Genomic DNA, 16,364 nt, shown 5'->3' on the forward strand with positions numbered 1-16,364 from the left:
TATTTTAGCCCACCCACTCATTAATTGTTCACCAATTTGGGTTGATTTTCACCTGTCAGGGGTGACCCCCCCCCCCCTTTCCAAAATTATATTAAGATTTCTAGTCTCTTCTTGCCTTGGTCTTTGGTTAATGAGAGAAACCACCAACCATCAATTTATTGATTATTAGCCAGCCTAATTAATAAATCGATTATTAATTACCCAGAAAATATCTCTTGGGTTTTTCATTCATCACAGTTGGCATCCTTGCTTTACCTCACATTTATCGAGAAAGCCTTCAGATTATTCCCACTACATTGGATACTTGCTTTGAGACAGACACTTTTATGTTATTAAATAAGGTCCCTCTATGCTTCTATTTTGTAGGGGTTTTTAACATAAATGAAGGTTCTACTTTGTCAAAGGCTTTTTCTTTGTGCATGGAGACAATAATGTAGCCTGGAATATTTTTTATTTTTAATATGATTAATTATATTCATTATTTTCCCAAAGTTGAACAGTCCTTGCACACCTATTATAAATTCAACTTGGTCATAATGAATGATTTCTTAGCTGAATTAATATCTCTAGTCTGACAGGTTTTGATTTAAAATGTTTGAATTGATATACATTAATGATATTAGTCTATATTTTTCCTGTCGTTTATCCTTCCCTAGTTGAGAATGACATTTGCCTCAGAAAAGGATTCTGATAGGGTGCTTTCTTTTAAAACTTTTGAAAATAATTACTGTATTGTTGATACTAATTGTTTTTTTTAAAGTTTAATAGAAATCTCCTACAGATCCATTAAAATCAGAAGTAATTCTCTCCCTTGCTCTCCTTTATTTCTTCCTTTATAGCTAGATCGATTTCCTTTTCTGAGATTGGATTTTTGAAGATCTCTATTTGAGCTTCAATTAGTTTGGGTATCTTATATCTTTGAACATATTCCTCTATTTCTTTTGTGTTCTCAGTTTTTTTTAAACATAAATGTGCACAGCAGTTTCTGATAACCCTTTTACTTTCTTCTAGTTTCATTGTGATTTTACCCTGTTCATTTTTTTTTTTTGCGGGGCAATGGGGGTTAAGTGACTTGCCCAGGGTCACACAGCTAGTAAGTGTCAAGTGTCTGAGGCCAGATTTGAACTCAGGTACTCCTGAATCCAGGGCCGGTGCTTAATCCACTGCGCCACCTAGCCGCCCCTCACCCTGTTCATTTTTAATTTTTGTTTATTTGATTTTCTATCTATTTATTTTTATTCATATTGGCTAAAATTGATTTTTATTTGTCTTTTTCAAAGCTTTTAGCTTTATTTATCATTTCTACTGGATTATCAGTTTCATATTTGCTTCCCTAATTAACTCTAATTTCTCTAATAATTTACTTAAGAAATGAACACTTCTTTTCTGCTCATTTGTTGCCTTTTTAATTTTGAAAAATGCACATTCAATTCACTAATTCTTTCTTTTAAAAATGTATTTAATATATGTTTTTAAGGATATAATTTTCTCCCTCAGAACTGCTTTAGCTGCATCCCAGAAATTTTGGGATGTTTTTTATCTTTAATTTTTAAAATATAATTATGAATTGTTTCCATAATTTGCACATAGTAACAGCAATGTTTTACAAAGATCAACTGTGAATTACTTAGAATTATGCTGTTTTTTATAACTTTCTTTATTCTCCTTTTAAATCTGTGTTTTCTTTCCTATGACTAATATAGAAATATGTTTTGCATGACACACATGTATAATCCTTATCAAATAAAAAAATACCTTTTCAATAAAGCAAGGAAGGAGCAAGGGTGGGAAAGAATTTGGAACTCAAAATGTGAAAATGAAGGGTAATTTTTATTTTAACTGTGATTGGAAAAATAAAGTATTAAGATTGAAAAAATAAAGTATTAAAATTGAAAACTTCCTGTTCATATGTCCTTAGACCATTTATTAGTTGAGGAATGGCTCCTATTTTAATGAAGTTGGCTCAGTTCTCTATATATTTGAAAAATGATATTTTTATCAGAGAAACTTGTTGGAATTCCTTCCTCTTCCCCCACACCCACAGTCCTTGCTTTTCTTCTAATTTTGTCTGCCCTCATTTAGTTTTGTGAAATTTAAAAAAAATATGTAATCAAAATTAGTCATTTTTATCCCATGAGCCTATCTCTTTTTTAATCTGTTGAAAATTATAGTTTTTTATCTGCCTGTCTCCTACAAAAAAATTAAATCATATCAGAGAAATCATTTTTATAATATCTCCTACAATTTGTTTCCATACCTGTCCTCCTATGAACAAAACAGACCAGAGAACATGCTGTCTCTCCTACAGGAAAAAAAAAAACAGATCAGAGACAAACAGAAAAAACATTATAACTATTTATTTTGTCCCAAGAAGAAAGAAACATGATCATGTGGAGATACTTTCCTAAGAACAGATCTCAGGGACTCCCTCTTTCTGAGGGCTTTTTGTCCACTGGTTACAGAGTGTTATCAGTTTCAATAGCATGATACAAAATCAATCCAGAAGCAAAAGCAGCTTAACAATTTCAGTTATATCGAGTATGGAGGAAATATAAAAAACATCATGATAAGATTACAGGATTCCAAAAAAGGGTTTGGCAAAGATGCCCAGAAATCCCATAAGATAGGGACTTACTATCCTGAGGAAAGAAGTCACCAGGTAGGGACTTTTATCTGCTAGCTATCTGGGTTCAGTTTGGAGTTCAGTTGAAGGACATTTTGCTTCTACTAACCCAGGGTTTCAAAAAAAATACTTTTGGATAATAAGGCACCTCCATCAAATCCAGGTGATCCATACATTCATATTAACAAGTCGTAAACTCTCTATCCATAGATCTGACAGGTCTTCTATTGTTTCCTAATTTTCTTATGATATCATCTTTTATATTGAAATTGTATACATAGGCAGCTAGGTGGCACAGTGGATAAAGCACTGGCCCTGGATTCAGGAGGACCTAAATTCAAATCCAGCCTCAGACACTTACACTTACTAGCTGTGTGACCCTGGGCAAGTTACATAACCCTCATTACCCTGCAAAAAAAAAAATACCCCAACAACAACAACAAAAAAGAAAGTGTGTACCTGAAGATAACAGAGGATTCACATGGAATCTCTTCTAACCCTTTCTAACATCTTTAAATGATGCCCCCAAACAAATTCTAAAGCAGGAGAACCCAAAAAAGGACAGAGTGAAACAATTTTCCCACCTAAGACAAGGACTGCAGGAAAGATGTCTCACCAAGATGAGAGTAGAATGAAGTCTAGTGCAGGCTGTGCCAACTGCAAACCAGGATCAAGTTTTGTGGGTGACTAAATCATTGGCAGAAGTGGCTCTCTCCTGACCTCTTAGCTCACAGATGATAAGGAGGTAGGACAACTGGTCACTATGAAATTACAGGGGTAACATTGCTGGCACTGAGTATAGAATTCTATTTTATTCCTATACTTGGATCTGGGTCATAGTACTAGGTCTCAGTCAAAGGGTGAGGTGGAACACTAAAACACCAGAGCTTGTGGCCAGAGGAGAATAGGGACCCTGGTTACATTTCAAGTAGAAGAGAATTCTTGTCATCATTTATAGACCAGTGCACAGTACAAGAAAGTTGTAAACACATTTCTCCCTAGATCACATCACCTTGGAAGAACTGAAAACTTACAGCTCCCCAGAATTATCTCTGAAAGTAGTTGCATAAAAAGTCTGAATCTTGGGACCCCTCCACTCTGGAATCAGAGTCCAACTCTAGCAAAGAGTTAAAAGTCAAGAAATAGGCTGGAAAATGGATAAACAGCAGGAAAAGATCATGACTATTGGACTATGGTGACAAGGAAGATCAAAACACAATCTCAGAAGACAACAGAGTCAAAACCCCTAAGTCCAAAGCTTCAAAGAAAAGTATAAATTGGCTCCAGGCCATGAAAGAGCTCAAAAATGATTTTAAAACTCAAGACAAGTAGAGGAAAAATTGGGAAGAGAAATTTAAAAAAGCCAACAGCTTATTAAAGGAGGCACAAAAAAATAACACCTTAAAAAATAGAATAGGCTGAATGGTGAAAAAGTTGCAAAAATCTAATGAAGAGAAGAATGCCTTGAAAAACAGAAATAGTCAAATAGAAAAAATATACAAAAAAATCCGACAAAGAGAAGAACTCTTTAAAAAGCATAATTGGCCAAATGGAAAAAGAGGTACAAAACCACACTGAAGAAAATAATTCCTTAAAAATTGGAATTGGGCAAGTGGAACATAATGACATTATGAGATATCAAGAAATAACAAAACCAAACCAAAAGAATGAAAAAATCCAAGAAAATGTGAAATATCTCATTGGAAAAGCAACTGACCTGGAAAATAGATCCAGGAGAGGTCATTTAAAAATTATTAAACTTGGGGCAGCTAGGTGGCACAGTGGATAAAGCACTGGCCCTATATTCAGGAGGACCTGAGTTCAAATCCAGCCTCAGACATTTGATGCTTACTAGCTGTGTAACCTTGGGCAAGTCACTTAACCCTCATTGCCCTGCTTCCCCCCAAATTATTAGAGTATCTGAAAGCCATGATAAAAAAAGATCTTAAAGAACAGCTTTCAAGAAATTATCAAGGAAAACTGCCTTGTTATTCTAGAACCTGAGGATAAAATAGAAATGCAAAGAATCCATGTATCACCTCCTGAAAGACATCCTAAAATGAAAACTTCCAGGAATATTATAGCCAAATTCCAGAGCTCCTAGGTCAAGCAGAAAATACTGGAAGCAACCAAGAAGAAACAATTTAAATGTCATGTAGCTACAGTCAGGATGAAACAAGATTTAGTAATTTCTACATTAAAGGATCCGAGGGCTTGGAATATGGAATTCCAGAGGGCAAAAGAGTTAAAATTACATTTAAAAAGCACATATCCAGCTATGATATATAGATATATAGATATAACCTATATCAGATTACCTGCTGTCTAGGGGAGGGGGAAGGGAGGGGAGGGAGGGAGAAAAATCTGAAATTGTAAAGCCTGGATAAACAACAGTTGAGAACTATCTTTATATGTAACGGAAAAAATAAAATACCTTATATGTAAAAAAAAAAAAAAAGCACATATCCAGCAACACTAAATATAATCCTTCAGGGAAAAGAAATTGACATTCAATGAAATAGAGGACTTTCAGGCATTCCTGATGTAAAGACCAGAGCTGAATCAAAAATTTGACTTTCAAATATAAAAAAGATAAACAGGAAGTAGAAACCATAAGAGATTCAATAATTTTAAACTGTTTATACTTCTATGTGGAAAATGATACTTTCCTCAAAACTTCCTCCTTATCAGGGCAATTAGGAGTATACATAGACAGAGGCCATAGGTGTGAGTAGAATATGATGGGATGATTATCTAAAAAAGAACATATTGGGAGGAGAAAGAGGGTGAGAGGTAGAATTGGCTAAATTATTTGACATAAAAGAGGCTGGAAAGAGACTTTACAGTGGAGGGAAGATGGGGGAACTGGAGGGTGGGGAGTGCATGAACCTTACTTTCACTGGAATTAGCTCAAAGAGAGAATAACATATGTTCTTATTTGGGTGTAGAAATCTACATTACTAGAGTAGAAAATAGGAGGTAAAGGAGGGGGGCACTGATAGAGAGGAGGGAGGACTTAATCAGGTAAAAATAAGAGGTAAAACACTTTTAAGAATGTGCAAGGTCAAAGGAGAAAGAGAGAGAGAGAGAGAAGGATAAAATTATAAAATTGGGGGAAACAGAATGGAGGGAAATACATAGAAATCATTACTGTGAAAAAAAATCACCACAAGTTTCTCTGATAAAGACCCCACTTTCCAAATATATAGAAAATGGAGTCAAATTTATAGAAAAAAAGACCCATTCCTCAAATGACTAATGGTCAAATTATAGGAACAGATGGTTTTTAGACAAAGTAATCAAAGCTATTTATAGTTATATGAAAAATGCTCTAAATCACTATTGATTAAAGAAAAGCAAATTTAAAAACTCTGAGCTACCACCCCACACCTATCAGGTTAGATGATAAGACAGAAGAGGAAAATGATAAATATTGGAGGGGATGTGGGAAAATAGGTACACTAATGCATTGTTGGTGAAGTTATATACTGATTCAACCATTCTGTAAAGCAATTTGGAAATAAAAACAAAGGGATATAAAACCATGTATACTCTTTGACCCAGCAAATACCACTGCTAGGTCTGTATCCCAAAGAAATGAAAAACCAAAATATGTTGAAAAATATCTGTAGGAGCACTTTTTATGGTGGTAAAGAATGACATTGAAGGGATATCCATTAATTGGGGAATGGCTGAACAACTTGTTATATATGATTGTGATGGAATACAATTGTTCTATAAGAAATGACAAGCAGGATGCTCTCAGGAAAACCTTGGAAGACTTACATTAATGGATGCAAAATGAAGTGAGCAGAACAGAACCTTGTACACAGTGATAGCAAGATCGTATGATGATCTGCTATGAATAACAGCTATCCTCATTAATACAATGATCCAAGATAATTCTGAAGGACTTATGTTGAATGGAGCTATGTCCCTCTCCAGAGAAAGAACTGGTGAAGGCTGAATACAAATCAAAGTTACCTTTTCTTTACTTTCTTTTTCTTTTTTTGCAGGGCAATGAGGATTAAATGACTTGCCCAGGGTAATAAGAGCTAATAAGTATCAAGTGTCTGAGGCTGGATTTGAACTCAGGTCCTCCTTGAATTCAGGGCTAGTACTTTATCCACTGCATCACTTAGCTGCCCCTACTTTCTTTTTTGAGGGGGGGGTGTCTATCTTCTTTCATACCCTGACTTACATGGAAATAAGTCACTTGCATGACTACATATGTATAACCTATGACAAATTGCCTTCTCAATGAGAAGGGAGGGGAGAGAAAAAGGAGGAAAATTTGGAATTCAAAATTTGAAAAAAAAAAGAACGTTAAAATGATTTTTACATGTAATTGGAGAAAGTAAAATATTAAATTTAAAGACTGAAAGCCAAAAAAAAAAAAGGGAAAGTGTGTACCCATTTTCAGTTTATCTTGGTATACACTGTGAAATAGTGACAAATGCCTAGTTTCTTCCAAGTTACTTTATAGTTTTCTCAGCAGTTTTTCTCAAATAGTCAGTTCTTACCCCAATAGCTAGGGGTAAGGTTTGTGTTTAAGGTTACTGTGCTCATTTCCTTCAGTATATTAAGTACCTAATCCATTCCATTGATGAACCACTCTATTTCTTATCCAGTACCAAACTGTTTTGATTATTGCCAATTTGTAATATAATTTGAAATCTGGTACTGCTTACCCCCTTTCTTTCACAGTTTTTATCTTTGATTCCCTTGATAGTCTCAATGTGAGTTGTTCCTGATGAATTTTGTTATTTTTTTCTAGTTTTGCAAAGGCAACAATTTGATTGATATGGATAATAAAATTAATTTAGGCAGTATTATTATTTTTATCATATTGGTTCAACTTAACTATGAGAAATTAATATTTCTTCAAGTGTTTAGATCTGTCTTTATTTCTGTATAGAGCATTTTGTAAATTTGTTCAATTACAATTGCAATTATAATTGTCACGGCAAGTAGACTCCCAAGTATTTTATACCATCTACAGTTATTTTAAAATTGAATTTCATTTTTATATATCTTCCTGCTGGGTTTTATTGGTAATATATAGAAATCATATTGAATTGTGTGGGTTTATTTTACATCCTGAACTTTTGACAATTTGTTATTTATTTTGAGTAGTTTTTTGTTTATTCTCCAGGTACTTTAAGTATACGCTATCGTCATCTATTAAAAGTGAAAATTTCAGATTTATTTCAAAGAAGAAATTTAATAAAACTCCTTTACCTGTTTTTTAAGCATTTTATAAATTCACCTTTTTAAAAAGAGCACACCTTGGTATTTTTATTAATTTTTTACAAAAATATTTAACAACAATTTCAATGTATCCATATTAAAAGATGAGTTCATTTTTTTTATTGGCACAATTCCATCATCCTCTTGCAAACATTTCTTATACAACAGTTTCTCCAAATTCAAAATACAAGAAAATTTAGAAACACAGTAACAACATATATAATATTATTAATTAAAATATGAAATAAAACTTGTCAAATGACATCAATTTAGTTAAATGCATCTGTCAATTATCTTTTTTTTTTTTTAGTGAGGCAATTGGGGTTAAGTGACTTGCCCAGGGTCACACAGCTAGTAAGTGTTAAGTGTCTGAGGCTGGATTTGAACTCAGGTACTCCTGACTCCAGGGCCGGTGCTCTATCCATTGCGCCACCTAGCTGCCCCCTGTCAATTATCTTTTAAACTTTTAAAAAATTATTATATATATTTTAGCATTCATGTAAAAGTTTTTTAGTTCTGAATTCTTTCTCTCCCACATCTTCCTCACTCATTGTGAATTCAAGAGATGTGACATCAATTATACCCCTCTAGAGATAGCAACAATTATACCCAAATATATATATATATGTGTATGTAAAATCATTCTGCACATACTTCCATTTTTCACTTATTTCTCTGGATATAGATAGCATCTTCTTTCATAAGTCCTTTGTGTATTTATAGTAGTCAAAATGACATCATTGCTTAAAGTTGCTCTTAAAAAAATATTGCTGTCAACATTCTATTGGTTCCATTCAATTTGCCCTTCATAATTTCATGCAACCCTATCCATGTTTTCATAAAATCATTGAGCTAATCATTTTTTACATAGTATTTCATCACAATCATGTACCACAACTTGTTCAGTTAGTTTCCAATTGACTGTCATCCCCATAATTTCCTGTTCTTTGCCATGACAAGGAAAACTGCTAGGAATATTTTGGAACATATAGCTTCTTTTTCTTTTTTTCTTAATCATCTTTGGAAATAGACAGACCTAGTAGTAGTATTGTGGGGTCAAAGGGTAAAAGCAATTTAAAAATTCTTTGGGCATAATTCTAGAGTATTCTACAAAATGGTTGGATCAGATCAAAGTTCCACCAACTGTGAATTAGTGTCCCAATTTTTCCACCTCCTTTGCAACATTTGTCACTTTCTCCTTCAAACATTTTTAGCAAAAGATCTGATAGTGTAAAATATCTCAATGTTATTTAATTTGCATTTCTCTAATCTATAATTATTTAGAGGTTTTTCATATCACTATAAATTACTTTGATTTCTTCATTGAAAAACTGTCTGTTCATATTCTTTGGCCATTTATTAATTAGGGAATGACTCATATTCCTATATATTTGACAAAGTTCTTTATGTATTTGTGATATGAGACCTTTATGTAAGAAAATTTCTATAAAAATTTCCCCCAATTATCTGCTTTTCTTCTGATCTTGGATAGCCAAGATTTTATTTATATAAAATTGGTTTCATTTTTACAAAACCTTTATAATTGATGTAATCAAAATTATCTATTTCACACCTCATTCTGCTCCCTATCTCTTATTTATTCATAAATTGTTCACCTATCCATAATTTTGATAGGTATTATGTTCCATGTCCTTCAAATTTTCTTGTAATAGCTCTTTCTATCTAGATTATGTATCTATTTTGAACTTATCTTGGTAAATCTTGTAAGATATTGGTCTATATCCAATTTCTGCCACACTGCTTTTCTGCTGTCCCAACAATTTTTACCAAATAATGAATTCTTATCTCCCAATCTTGTCTTTACACTTGTCAAATGCAAGGTTACTATAATAATTTGTTGTTGTAAATTGTATATCAACTCTGAGAATCTGCCTTTCTATTTCTTAGCCAGTATGAGATAATTTTGATAAATAGTGTCTTATAATATAGTCCAAGATCTGTTATTGATGTAAACTTTTAGAGACATTCATTTTCTCCTAAATACTGCTTTGGTGGCATCCCATAATTTTTGGTGTGTTGTCTCATTGTTGCTTTGTTCTCCTTAATGAAATTATTGATTGTTTTTATGATTTGTTATGTGACACATTTATTCTTTAGGATTAGATTATTTAGTTTTCAATTAATTTTAATCTATCTTTCCACAGCCCAACATTGAATTTAGTTTTTATTGCATTCTGATCTGAAAAAATGCATATTCTTGCTTTTCTTCATTTGTTTCTGAAGTTTTTATGTCCCGACACATGGTTATTTTTTGTGTGTGTGAAGGTTCTATGTACAGCTGAGAAAAAATGCATAGTCCTTCCTGTTTCAATTTTTCTCCAGAGATCCAACATATCTAAATTTTCTAAAAATCTATCCATGTCCTTAATTTCCATCTTTTTTGTATTGGAGTTACATTTATTGAGTTCTGCGAGGAATAAGTAGAGGTCCCTCACTAGTATAATTCTATGATTTCCTTCTTTAACTCCTTTAACTTTTCTTTTAAGAGTTTGGATACTTTGCTGGGCTATTATGAAGAAAATTCTCTGTGAAGCTTAAGGTACTATATACAGGTTATGATGAACAGTATACTATCAGAAACACCTGGAAAGACCTACATGAACTGAAGCAGAGTGAAATGTACTGTATACAAAATAACAGCAATAGTGGGGAATGATCTGCTGGGAAGCATGTGGTTATTTTCAGCAAGGCAAAGATCCAATATAACCCTGAAGGACTTATGAAGTTTGCAGCCCATCTGCAGAGAAAGAACTGATAGTATCTGAAAACAGATGGAAACACATTAAAAATTTTTTTTTCTTTTCCTCTTTGACAATTCCTTAATCTGAAGTTTTGGGGGTTTTGGGGCTGCTTTCTCTCAGAACTAGCTAATATGGGAATGTTTTCCATGACTACTCATGTATAATTTATTTTGAATTGCTTGTGTTCTTGTGGGTGGGGGGTGGGAATGGAGGGAGGAAGAGAAGTTGGAACACAAAGTTTTAAAATATTGATGTTAAAATTTGTTTTTACATATATTTTGGAAAATAAAATTCTATACGATAGTAAAAAAAAAAAAGAGTTTGGATTCTGTGCCATTTGATGAATACATGTTTAGCATTGATTCATTGTCTATGACACCTTTTAGCAAAATGTAGTTTACCTGCTTATTTCTTTTAATTATATCTTTTGTCGTGTTGCCTGAGATCATGAATGCTACCCCTATCTTTTTTACTTCAGTTGAAGTATAATAGATTTTGCTCAAGCCCCTTATTTTTACTCTGTGTGTATCTGTTTCAGTTGTGTTTCTTGAAAACAACAAATTGCAGGATTCTTGTTTCTAATTGAATTATTTGATCTTTAAATGGTTTGTAGACTTCATTTTAAAATCCATCTGATCCTGGGATTTTATCCTTAGGGAACTTATTTATGACTTATTCAATTTCTTTTTAAAAATAAGTTCATTTAAGCAATCTATTTCTTCTTTATCCAGGCAATTTACATATAAATATTCACCCATTTCATTTAGAGTTTTAGTTTTATTGGCATATAATTGGGCAAAATATCTTCTAAATGCTTTAATTTAATCTTCATTGAAGGACCTTGTTGTTCAGTTGTTTTCAGTAGTGTTTGACTCTTTGTGACCCCATTTGAGGTTTTCTTGGCAAAGATAGATTTGTCTTTTCCTTCTCCAGCTCATTTTATAGATGAGGAACTGAGGGGAACAGGATTAAGTGACTTGCTAGTGTTTGAGGCCAAATTTGAAGTCAGGAAATTGAATCTCTTGACTACAGACCAGGCACTCTACCCATTGTACCACATAGATGACCTTGGATAAGAGGTCTCTGTATTTTACGTGTTGTTTTAAAGCCAGTGAGTTGTGTACAACTCTTCATCTGTCTGTGGACCACAATGTCTATGGGGTTTTCTTGGCAAAGTTAATGGGGTGGTTTCCCATTTCTTTCTTCAGTGTACCAAGGCAAACAGAGATTAAGTGACTTGCCCAGGATCACACAGCTAGTAAGCATATGAGGCTAGATTTGAATTTGATGGTACATTCTCCTTTTAATTTTTGATGCTGGCAATTTGGTTTTATTCTTATATTTATTCAAATTAGCTAATGCTTTATCCATTTTATTTTTGTTTTTATAATAACTCCTTTATATATATATATACATATGTGTATATTAGTTAACTTATTTTTTTCAATTTTATTTATTGATCTTTCCTTTGATTTTCAGAATTTCCCTTTTGTGTTTCATTGGGGATTTTAAGTTTGTTTGCCCCCCCCCACCCCCAGTGTTTTTGAATGTCATTCTTGCATATCCAAATCATGAATCTGTTCTTTTATTGTTTTAAGCATTTAGAAATGTGTTTCCCCTTGTTTTGGCTGTATTTCACACATTTTGGTATATCCACTCATTGTTATCATTCTATTTAAAGAAATTATTGATTGGTTCTATGATTTCTCTTGAACCTCCTCAACCTTTAGGGTTAGATTATTTAGTTTCCAATTAATTTTTAATTTATGTTTTCAATACATTTTTTTTGAAAATAATTTTGGTGCATTGTGGTCTAAAAAGAGTGAATTTAGCATTTCTACTTTTCTACACTTATTTGTGAAAAATTTTTTGTCTCAATACATTATCAATTTTGGTAAACATTTTATGTATAGCTGAGAAAAAGATACATTCCTTTTTATTCCCGTTTATATATATATATATATATTTTAAGGTAAACCAAAATTTTATTTTCCTCTGATTAGTTCAGAAATTTTCACAGGCAGATAGCTGTTTACATTGGCTTTGGAGGGTGTCTGGGGGCATCACCAGCAGGTCTGAAGCAGCGTTGGGGTGTCTGACCCTTTTGTGACCCACGAGACTTATTCCTCACTCCCTTGCTGTGGATTGCACAGCTCACACAGTAATGCAGTTTCACATACAGTTTGGGAAGCACATAAGAGTTGAAAATACTGGCCTTGGAGATGTCCCTGAGGGCTGTGGCTTTTGCGATGTTGCCGATGACGAACTTCTTGATGGCCTTGTCCTTGGGCAATGCAGCAGGCACAGTTGGTGCAGCGTGGTCGTGGCCCTTCTTGGCGCGCCCGTTGTTCCTCCTCTTCTTAGTCATCTTGTAAGTCAGAAGCTGAAAAAGTCCTATTCATATTGTAGAGAAGTCCTTGGTATCTTAATTTTCTAAAATTCTATTCCTCTCAACTTCGTTCATGTTAATTTTATTGTTAGATTTATCTACATCTGATGATTAAGCTTAAGTTTTCAGAGTATATCAATCTGGGTTGTATCTTTAGCATTTTTGTTCTTTGGAACACATGATTCCATTCCCTTCTGCAATTTACGGTGGGTGTAGAATAATCTTGTAATATTCAAATGCCGTTTTCTTTATACTCAAAGGTTTTTTCACTAGGCTTTTGAAGAATTTGGGGTTTGTAATTAGAATTGTTCAGTTAAAAAATTTATGCCTTCAAGTTTGTTTATTTTCCCTGCTGGAGGCTATTTATGGATTCTTTTAATTGATTGGCCTTCAGCATTCTGTGTTCAGAAGTTTGGAGTAATTTTCTTAGATTTTTTTTCTTTTATTACCATGATCAGGCTTTTGGACTCATTTTCTGGCATAACTATGAACTTCAAGTTGTCTATATATGCTGCCTTAAGATCAGCAAGTTTTATTTGTATAAAGATCATCTATCCTTTTAATTTATTTCTGTTTCTCTTAAATTGTCCTTTATGTGATTCCAATCAGTTGTCCTTTAATTTTTGTAGAGACATTCACCGCTGTGGATTTAAGATTTTTTTTTTCCCAATCTCAATTATTTCTGATGTGTATATTATATATCTTGCTTTCATGATTCTTATTTCTTTCTTGAAACATTCAGAAATATCCTGCTGTGGTTCCATGCTTTTTGGGGAAATACAGGGTCCTATGTTTGATTAAACATTTATTAATTTTTCTTTGTCTTTAAACATTTATTCTGAGGTTATTTGGATCTTTATAGCCAGTCTGGAAGCCATATTCCCATCTGTTAATATAGTCCCTGTAGAATTTACCAGCTTCTGCTCATAGTTATTAACTGAGTTTTCTTTCTCTTGAGATATTTGGTAATTTTTGCTTTGGTATATGCTACTTCTGCTTTCCCCCTGGCTGGCCGCGGGGAGCCCGGAGTCACGGTGAAGGATGTGAACCAGCAGGAGTTCGTCTGGGCCCTGGCCACCTTCCTAAAAAAGTCAGGGAAGCTGAAAGTCCCCGAAAGGGTGGACACGGTCAAGTTGGCCAAACACAAGGAGCTGGCGCCCTATGGTGAGAACTGGTTCTACACCTAAGCTGCCTCCACCGCCCGCCACTTGTACCTCCGAGGCGGGACAGGGGTGGGATCCATGACCAAGATCTACAGCGGGCTCCAGCGCAACGGGGTCATGCCCAGTAACTTCAGCAGAGACTCCAAGAGCGTGGCAGGGAGGCTCCTGCAGGCCCTGGAAGGCCTCAAGATGGTGGAGAAGGACCAAGATGGGGGCTGGAAGCTGACACCTGAGGGACAGAGAGACCTAGACAGAATCGCTGGACAGGTGGCCGCTGCCAACAAGAAACATTAGGACAGACCACACCGGATTCGCTAATAAATCTCCTTGTTCGTTTAAAAAAAAAAAAAGGTAAATGCTACTTCCTCTCCTCTCTCCCACTTCTGAACACACTTACATCCTCCAAAGATTTACTTTCCTTCATGAGTTCTTTCTTGGACCTCCTAATTATTAGTGAGCTCCATCCTCAGCAATTACTTTTACTTTTTAAATGAACTTTAAAAAAATTTATCTGGTCATTTTGTTTCCTTCCCATACCCTATAATCTCCTTTTGGACAGTACCTAAGCACAATGCTTTGCAAACTGTGTATTTAACAAATATTTATTGATTGAATGAATATCACACTGATGAGTCATTCAACTTTCAATTCGTAAAAAAAAAAATCCCCACAAAAGCCCCCCCCAAAAAAACTCCAAACAAACCCTAAATTATTTTTTGACAAGCTTTTACTAACCATGACTGTTCCAGTTTGGTAATTATGGAGTTGAACCCATATAACATGTTAAATTTATCCATATTTAATTCTATCTTATTAGATTTGTTCCAATATTCTAACCTGTCCAGCTATTTTTATCCTAACTCTCTTATCCACTGCCTTAGTGATCCCTTCCAGATCTGTATCATCTGCATATTTTACTAAAATACCTACTATGCCTTTAACCAAGTTAGTAATAAACATGTTAAGCAGTACAATGTCCAATCAGATTCAAAAGTATTTCCCTGGAGACTCCCTCCCGAGCTGAAATTGGACTGTTATTAATTACTACTCTTCAATTTTGGCCATTAAAAGTTTACTTTAATTGTCAGTCCTGAAAAAGAATGCTGTTACACATGCAGTTAGCAACCTGGCAGATTCATGATTGTAGGAGCTAAGGGCTTTTATGATCTCAACATTCCTATGACTTGTTTTGTCTTTTTTCTCTCTTGATCATGATCCTATGAAAAGGAGAAGATTTGGGGAAAAGACCAGTTCTAAGGACATCAATGAAAACTTTTGTGATTGATAAATCATATTGTACTAGATGAACAAAGAAAAAAACAACCAAAATAATCTCATTCCCAAAGGCTAACAATATCAATATATTTCATAAATGTTTTTACTGAGTCAAAATTAGATTGGAATTGTTTTCCTAAAGTAATTCTACACCAGGAGACATCAAAGTCATAATTGTAAGATAATTTTAGCCAGAGATTTTTTGTACAAAAAACCACTTGTGTTATTTAAAGTAGGCCTGGGACTCTGAAATAAACATAGCTTATAAATCAGTATCAAAACATGATTCATGGACATGCTGCTTTTATGACTACTGAGACAGTTCTCTGGAGGTAACTATGTTGTAAAAATTATAGCTCTCAAGTTCAGTCACTAAAATAAAGAAATGTTTTATTTTTTATCTTAGTTACTATATAGACAAATATCATTCTTATTGAATTTATTTGTAAAACCACTACAAATTTATTATGTTAGTTGCTTCTTCCTTGTCATGTAATCAAATCTAATGGTTTTTCTCTTAATTTATGACTCAAAAACTATTCAGTAAGGTAAATGTCAACCATAATGATGCTGTTTGTCATGATGAAAATATCAAACCAAATCCTGAAAGTGGGAACTTTGCTTAATTCATCAAAGCATAGTATTGTAATAGATTATAATGATTACATTCATTAGATATTTTGAAGAAAGGGGTATTTAATATTTTCAAGAGTAAATGTTAAAGTCTCTAAATGTTATATGTGATTATTTTGTCCCTGGTTTAAAAAGACTTATGTCGATTTCTCTTATATAAAAACTACTTAATTAGCTATTTAAATTTGACAATTAACACAATAACTGTGAGGTAGGTAGTGCTGTTACTATTATACAGATGAGTAAATTGAAATACAAACAGTTCATAG

At 33.7% G+C, this 16,364-nt stretch overlaps 1 protein-coding gene and 1 pseudogene across 1 annotated transcript; one reads left to right on the forward strand and one right to left on the reverse strand.

Annotated features, from left to right (window-relative positions):
• Positions 1-12,667: 12,667 nt before the first annotated feature.
• On the reverse strand, positions 12,668-13,003 carry LOC122732719 (40S ribosomal protein S26-like). Its single transcript, XM_043973070.1, has one exon. It carries the CDS (start codon positions 13,001-13,003, stop codon positions 12,668-12,670), a length of 336 nt encoding a protein of 111 aa, XP_043829005.1.
• A 199-nt stretch (positions 13,004-13,202) lies between these two features.
• On the forward strand, positions 13,203-14,481 carry LOC122732245 (annotated as a pseudogene).
• Positions 14,482-16,364: the final 1,883 nt, after the last annotated feature.

Source organism: Dromiciops gliroides, chromosome 6 (assembly GCF_019393635.1).
Source record: "Dromiciops gliroides isolate mDroGli1 chromosome 6, mDroGli1.pri, whole genome shotgun sequence".
In the NCBI taxonomy this organism is placed as follows: Eukaryota; Metazoa; Chordata; class Mammalia; order Microbiotheria; family Microbiotheriidae; genus Dromiciops; species Dromiciops gliroides.